Source organism: Siphateles boraxobius, unplaced genomic scaffold (genome assembly GCF_051911475.1).
Source record: "Siphateles boraxobius isolate OS27281-9 unplaced genomic scaffold, OSU_SipBor_1 26, whole genome shotgun sequence".
Lineage (NCBI taxonomy): Eukaryota > Metazoa > Chordata > Actinopteri > Cypriniformes > Leuciscidae > Siphateles > Siphateles boraxobius.
Genome location: NW_027508876.1, coordinates 14,087,120 through 14,095,209, shown reverse-complemented (window position 1 = coordinate 14,095,209; position 8,090 = coordinate 14,087,120). Strand labels below are relative to the sequence as shown.

The window sequence follows — 8,090 nt, the reverse complement described above, 5'->3', positions numbered from 1 at the left end:
AGACAACATTAGTATACGTTGGGCAAACAAAACAAAAGCAAAACAAGCTTTCAGGTTCTTTACTGTATGTTTACTCAACTCTTCTCTTCCTTTTCTCTTTGTTTCATAGTGTTTCACAGATATAGATTGCAAAAAGTATTGTTCACTTCTAGATCATCTTTCATCATCAAATTTATGTCTACCATGTCCACCATTTTTGAGAGTGCGGAGCAGTCCTCATCTGCTGAATACTCAGATGAGCTCAGTACGGCCCTTGCTGCGGGGCGGTGGTGGGCAATCATGGAAGTTTCAGACCCCATATCTGATGAGCCTGTGTGTGGGGACCTCATCTCTAGCGTGTGTTGGGGAACTGTGGAGGCAGGAGATACTTCATGCCCCACATCCCTGGTCTTCAGTGATGCATCTAAGAAGGCTCAGTCCCAGCAATCAGGCTTCTCAGATGATACACTGAAGACCACACCACAGTGGAGACAGAAGAGAGTGCAGGGAGCACCTGTGCCCTCCAGATCCACACAGGACGCACGTGTGCTCTTCAGATCCACACAGGACGCACGTGTGCTCTCCAGATCCACACAGTACGCACGTGTGCTCTCCAGATCCACACAGGACGCACGTGTGCCCTCCAGATCCACACAGGATGCACCTTTGCCCTCCAGATCCACACAGGATGCACCTTTGCCCTCCAGATCCACACAGGATGCACCTTTGCCCTCCAGATCCACACAGGACGAACGTGTGCTCTCCAGATCCACACAGGACGCATGATTTCTCTCCTGATCCACACAGGATGCACGTTTTCTCCCCGGATCCACACAGGACGCACGTTAGTTCTCCAGATCCACACAGGACGCACGTGTGCTCTCCAGATCCACACAGGACGCATGTTTGTTCTCCAGATCCACACAGGGAGCACCTGTGCCCTCCAGATCCACACAGGATGCAAGTGTGCTCTCCAGATCCACACAGGACGCACGTGTGCTCTCCAGATCCACACAGGACACACGTGTGCTCTCCAGATCCACACAGGACGCATGTTTGTTCTCCAGATCCACACAGGACGCACGTGTGCTCTCCAGATCCACACAGGGAGCAGCTGTGCCCTCCAGATCCACACAGGACGCACGTGTGCTCTCCAGATCCACACAGGGAGCACCTGTGCCCTCCAGATCCACACAGGATGCAAGTGTGCTCTCCAGATCCACACAGGACGCACGTGTGCTCTCCAGATCCACACAGGACGCACGTGTGCTCTCCAGATCCACACAGGACACACGTGTGCCCTCCAGATCCAGACAGGACACACGTGTGCCCTCCAGATCCACACAGGATGCACCTTTGCCCTCCAGATCCACACAGGACGCACGTTTGCTCTCAAGATCCACACATGATGCATCTCTGCCCTCCAGATCCACACAGGACGCACGTGTGCTCTCCAGATCCACACAGGACGCTTGTTTGCCCTCCAGATCCACACAGGACATTTGCAAACATTTCCAAAAAGCCTCTTTTGAAATGGCCAAGCCTGTCAAGTCTCTACAGAGGACACCTGTGGCTGCCTCAAAGGTGCTCGAATGCTCCCCACATGGAGCACCCATGCCAGAGAAGATCGCAGATAGGTGAAAACTAAAGATCCCTGAGCCACTGAGGCAGGAGCTGCTGCAACAGAAGCCTCAAGCTTTTCTGCAGGGATCATGCATGTCAGACAAGATTTCACAGAGGCACAATCTAAACATCTCTGAGCTCTTGAGACGGGAGCAACTGCAGCCGAAGCCTCTAGCCCCTTCTCTGAAGATAGCGCCTGTCTGTTCCGCACAGGGAGCACCCGACTGGAGAAATCTTAAAAACCCTGAGCTGCTGAGAAAGGAGCTGCTGAGGCAGCATTTGCAAAATGCACCAGTAATTGTGCCACTTGCAAGCCTCAGGATTCCTAGACAGCAGAGGGAAAAGTGGGAGCAGCAGCAGAAAATCCTAAAGGGAGTGTCTGTGCCTGCCAATACCCCACAGAGAACACTTGTTTAACCGTGTTCCCCACAGCAAGCTCCCGGGTCTCCCCAGGGAGCACCCATGCCCAGTCGGAGTAAGAGTGTGTGTCCATGGAGCATTGAAGCTTCTGTAAGTCCCTTCTATCTCTTGTTTTTACTTATTTTAAGATATATTGAAAAAAAGAAAACATTGCCTTTAACTATGCTACTATTTTTTCTATGTCACAAAACGCTAAAAAGATTTAGACATCTTTAGATTTAGTCTAAGAAGCACTCATTAAACCTGCCCAGCATTGCATGATTATACATGTATCTGTTCCCTCAACAGGAAAATTTAGGTCTGTGTCAGTCACCTCCACAAAAACTATGTGTGGAAATTGACAACAAGGTGAAGAAGAATCTTAAACTGAGGAGGTACAACCGTCAAGCCCATCAGATGACCACTTCTCAACTGGACCAGAGAACTCAGAGGAGCCTTCAGCCCAAGTCTCAGCTGACCCGGAAAAGAGTATTGGTTAGACCCTCCGATCTCTCATTTTTACTTACATTTAGAAATTATGAAACACTTTAGTAATTTAATCTTGGACAATATTCTTGTCGTTTTCAATTCGGACCCCTCATATTGAAATGGCAGAAGCAGTTTGACTTTAGATTTTTTTTAAGAATCACTTATTAAATCTGGTCAGCATTACATGATTATGTCTGTTCTTTCAACAGGACAATGCAGGTGTGGACCAGTCACCCCCACAAAAGAAGCAGCGTATGTCAATCAAAGTCAAGGACCAACAGCCGGATCCAGGCAGTTTAGAGCAAATTGACAATTTAGTCACCGTGATGCACAACCTGTCGAATATCAGCTACTGCGCGATGGAGCAGATCTGCCCCCTGTCGACGGTCTTCTTGTCCTGGCCCCACCTGGACTGAAAATTGACAGGCAGAACTATCTATATGAAAAAATCAGGCCATTCTGTGCTGACGAGGCAAGAGACATCACATGCCCAGCGCCAAGGGTCACAACACAGAAGAGTCCACAGAAGAGGATGCGAATGTAATTTCTTTGGACTGTGTCACAAAGACCTTTTTTCTTGTTTACAACACCTGCAATGTCACTTTATCAACCAACCACCTGAATTTAGTTTTACATTCTTGTATGAAAAGCACTCTAAACAATGTTTGATTGATTTGCTTATGGAAAATAAAAAAAGAATATATCAATCAACCAGTTTATTGCTTATTTTTTATCATTAGCAAAAGTTTGTGTTTCATGTTGCATGAGTACACCGAAGAAAATTCCTAGTCTGTAAAACCTTTCATTGACAATGGCAATAAAATCTATTCTGATGCATACTCCTATACTGTATGTAGGGACGGACGGGGACTAAAAAACAGCCCTGGACTTTGACTAGGCCCGGCCCAAAGCAATCGGCGCGCAGAAACTCGACAACAACTCGACAACAACAACAATAACGCCTGCCATGAGTGTCACAAGACTTTAATTGTGGCTCATGGTACTATACCATCCAAATTATAGCTAACAGCATATTCTACAATCTATTCCATGCTGTCTTAAAATGAATTTATTACTTAATAATCTTAATTAATTTATGCAGTAATTAATCTTAGCTACTGCACAAATAATAATACCACATCTAAATGAAAATACACCATTACAAATGTAACTTCTGTATTCAAAATCTTCAATGTTTGTAAGCATTAACTGTAACGTTACCAACATTTTTAAAAGTAAAAGCACAACATATTTCTTAATATTAGCTACTGCCCAGCATATATATATATATATATATATATATATATATATATATATATATATATATATATATAAAATCACATAGCACATCCTGTTTCTGATTTTAACATTCTCTAGAGTTTATCTTATTTTTTATTCAGTGTACATAAGAGTTGCCTATACAGTTTTATCGGTAGATGCTAAGAGACATTTATTTATTACCTGTTTGCAAACTTTTTTTTTTCTTTGATGGCACATTTTCCTGACCTTTTTGCTCCCCCCTGTGCTTTACAGCTTTACAGGGGGGAGCTTTACAGGGGGTATGGCTTATCTAAATGAGATGTAAATGAGCCCTATTGTCACTCCCAGCAGCAGAGAGAGGTGAGAACTGCACAATCTTTTGAGGCTGTTTTCTCCCCTTTTAGCTTTTTTGTGTGCCTACCTTCAAATGGCCACAACATCTCCAAATATTATCAGATTTCCATGTGTTAAACATCGTTGGAAAGCTTTGAGACTACACTTTCAGAATCTGTGAATAACTCAAAATGCCCCAAAACCGACTTGTGTCCCTACTTTCCGTGATCGGTCACATATTCACTAGAATTTGTGTAATTTCAAATATTTAATATTTATATTGTGTTTGTACATGTGTTATATGAATGCTTGTATAATAATAATAAAACGTTTAAAAATATATATATAACTCTGTATCTATTTATTTGTCAGTGACAACACACATTCATTAGCACTGGTGTTATATAAACAGATCATTTTCATCTGCTGTTGTCACTGGACTGATTAAATTCACACACTAAGCCAAAGGATAGCATTGTAACAACATATGTAATTCCTATTTTCCACAATATATGGGTATATAACTCAAATGATTCACTATTTCAGTATACATTTTCTTGCAACAATACCCTGCATCCAAAACATCATCAGATAAAGGTTTGTTTTAATTTTTTTAATGACAGATTAAAGTCCAAAGACTTTTCTTGTACTTTGCTTTTATCAGTGGACCTTATGAATACAAACAAAAAAACAAAAACACCTATACTTTTAGGCAGCTTCTTTGGTGCATTTATTTAGTGCATGTTTCACTGGATTTGTACAAAATGTGCTCAATGTACAGAAAAACTTCGAATCTCTACATATCAATTCATAAATATTTATTTCTATAACTTATGCCATATTATTTTGCCGTTTGTTATTAGTAGGTTTAAAGGTTAACATAGGTTATTATCACTGTTATCTGAATTTTTTTTGTGCTGTATGCAAATAGTTTTTTAACTATTGAATAATCCTACCAAATCCCTCCAACAGTGTAATTCATCCTCCTGTCTATGGAGATAGAGAACACTGTGTACTTGAGGTAAGAATGGATCAATGAGAGCAAAGGAATGAACATCACATTTAATGGAATCAGCTCTTTTCTCATAGTTGAAGTGAACAAGAGTGTCCTGACCAAATTACTGGTAAGAAAAGGTTTTACTGGAGTAGTGCTGAGTGGAAGAATTCTGGTGGTGCCTTTAGGCTTATAGTTTATTAAACTGTTAGGTCAACAATATAACAATTATTTTTACCTTTCTTTTGTTTCTAAATAATATATATATATATATATATATATATATATATATATATATATATATATATATATATATATATATATAATGATTTATATATTTAAATTATTATTAGTAGTAGTAACATAAATCTTTTTTATTATTGTATTAACATGTAACTATTTGTATTTTTTTATATTGTTCACAATAATATTATTAATATACCTATTTATTAAACACTGGTGTCTTATATCATATTATTGCCTAATAACACCCTTAATGTGGCATTGATGTGGCTTATTGTTTTAATAACTAATAACAGTCATCTTTACAGTGGTTACGACTACACCTTTATGGAAGGAGACAAACCAATTGAAACATTTGTTGTGTTGAGCTATTTTAATTACTTTTGTTTGATTTGTTCATTGCAAACAGCTGAAAGTCTGTAAATTTTGCCAATAAATCTGATTTGCAATGGGGGTTAAATCATTTTGATTACTGTATAAAGTTAGCTTGTGGGGTTTCCGTAGTGAATGTCAATCACATTATCTTCAACAGTCAATACAAAATGTGAACATGCAAAGTAGATAATTGTCACATTTCCAACGGAAAGTCAACCATTTATTTGCTTTTCTTTACCATACCTTTACCATGCGCTTTTGTTAGGACATTTTTGATGCAAAGCACCATGCATGCCTAAAAGTGGATCAAATTCTTAACGTAAAGCATGCATCATTTAAATATGTGTTGTAACCTAAATGTTGAATTCCATTCAGCTTCCATCTTTGTTTTATTTACAGAACATTTTATTTTAAATATAGGTATTTGTAGAGTTTATGCTCCAATTTTTAGTTAAACATTAATATATTTTTGTTTAATTCATTTGGTAAATAAATGCAAAGTACTTAACTTTTTCATGTTTCCATGAAGAATCAACAACATCTCCCTCCACATTAATATTTTTTAGTTAATGCCAAAATGACTTTGTATTTGCTAAAATTAACAAACATGAATTTTATGTAGATAGCTTTAATACGTAAGCTTTAAAGGTCTCTAATCAGTACTAATCACAATTCTTACAATGCTGGACTCAATTTGTAAAAATAAATAAATCAACAAGTAATATCTTGGTCACTATTGTAAGGCCCCTTCCATGAAGGAGTGAACGAAAGACGTCACGTCAGGTGACTGAGCTGGGTTGCATTTCAAGCCAATTTCTTATGTCCTACATGCAATCAAAATAACGTTTCAAACTATTTATGGGAAGGTCAGATTTTAAGTACTCACATTGTCACAGTGTCTCACATAGACTGTACAAGATTTTGCTATATTGTAATGATAGTAGGTAAAGCTAAAGAGAACATGCTCTTTTCTAAACTTGATCTGTGAACTGTCATGTTTCTATGTGTTTAGTTCTGTTTTGTGATCTTGGTTTCCCCTGTCTTTGTGATTTTGGTTTAGTCCTGTTATTAGTTCAGTTTTGAGATCTTGTTTCCCCTCGTCTTTGTGATTTTGGTTCAGTCCTGTTAGTTTTCCCGCTCCTCGTTTGTGTTCAGTTTGTTCACCTGTGTTCTGTTAATTATCCCATTAGTCCCAGTCCTTTTAAGCCTTGTGTTTTCCCTCAGTGTTTGTTGGTCGTCGTCAATGTATGGTTGTGTTTACCCTGAAGTCCTGGAGTTTATTTTGTTCTTGTATGTTCCTGAAGTTAATTTTGTAAATAAATCAACTACTTTGAAGTTCCTGCATCCTCGTCTTCAGCTATCTGCACACACCCTGACATGAACATATACAATACCGTTCAAATATTTGGAGTCTGTAAAATTGATCAAAAGTTACAGAAAATACATTTATATTTTAAAATATATTAATATAGAAATTAGTAATAACATTTCACATCATTACTGTTTCAAATAAATGCAGCATTGGTGAGCATAAGAGACTTCTTTTAAAAACACTAAAGGGGTCATGACATAAGAAATCAAATTTGCCTTGGTCTTTTGACATATAAGAGGTTGGTTACACTTTAGATTAGGATACAATTCTAACTATTAACTACGACTTTAGCCTCAATAAACTCCTAAATACTGCGTATTAATAGTTAGTGATAAATTAGGTATTGGGTAGGAATAGGATTAAGGGATGTAAATGGTCATGCAGAATAAGGCATTAATATGTGCTTTGTAAGTACTAATAAACAACCAATTTCCTAGTAGTATGCATGCTTATAAGCTATTAAACTAGTTAATAGTGAGAATTGGACCCTAAACTAAAGTGTTACCAAGAGGTCTTTGTACCATTAAAACCTGCAAGTTTCATAATTTAAAACATCCTCCTCATAAACAAAGTATTTATTTAATCAAGCTCCAAAAACAGGTTGTATGGATATTGCAGAATCTGTGACATCACACAGGCAAATACATTTGCATACGACTGCCTCCAGAGCAAGATGTCCACGAATAGTTACACATCATCGCACTATAGGCCCCGCCCATTGCCATTTAGTTGCAGAAAGACTGAACTGACTGTATCCTTATGGCAAGCCGTTTTAACTTTTATTCATTTCCAGGATATGAATTCTTGATATCAACAATTCAATTTTAACTAGTTAAAATTATAGTTATTGATATCAGGAATTAGATTTATACTAGTAACAATGGCAATTTTTGATATCAGAAATTACATTTCCACTAGTAACAATGCTAATTCTTGATATCAACAATCACATTTTTACTAATTAAAATGCTCATTCTAGATATCAAGAATTGTATTTCAACTAGTAAAAACTATAATTCTTGA

The 8,090-nt window shown here is 38.2% G+C and overlaps 1 protein-coding gene across 1 annotated transcript; it reads left to right on the top strand.

Moving 5' to 3' along the window:
* Positions 1-1,835: 1,835 nt before the first annotated feature.
* Positions 1,836-2,906, top strand: LOC143752281 (uncharacterized). Its single transcript, XM_077245418.1, has 3 exons — positions 1,836-2,112; positions 2,311-2,496; positions 2,700-2,906. Exons 1-3 carry the CDS (start codon positions 2,065-2,067, stop codon positions 2,904-2,906), a joined length of 441 nt encoding a protein of 146 aa, XP_077101533.1. The 5' UTR covers positions 1,836-2,064.
* The last annotated feature ends 5,184 nt before the right edge of the window (positions 2,907-8,090 follow it).

Excerpts from the sequence above, each read along its gene's own strand:
- LOC143752281 (XM_077245418.1), top strand. The coding sequence starts at position 2,065 with ATGCCCAGTCGGAGTAAGAGTGTGTGTCCATGGAGCATTGAAGCTTCT. Across the intron at positions 2,113-2,310 it reads CATGGAGCATTGAAGCTTCT|GAAAATTTAGGTCTGTGTCA; the intron begins GTAAGTCCCTTC and ends TTCCCTCAACAG. Across the intron at positions 2,497-2,699 it reads TGACCCGGAAAAGAGTATTG|GACAATGCAGGTGTGGACCA; the intron begins GTTAGACCCTCC and ends TTCTTTCAACAG.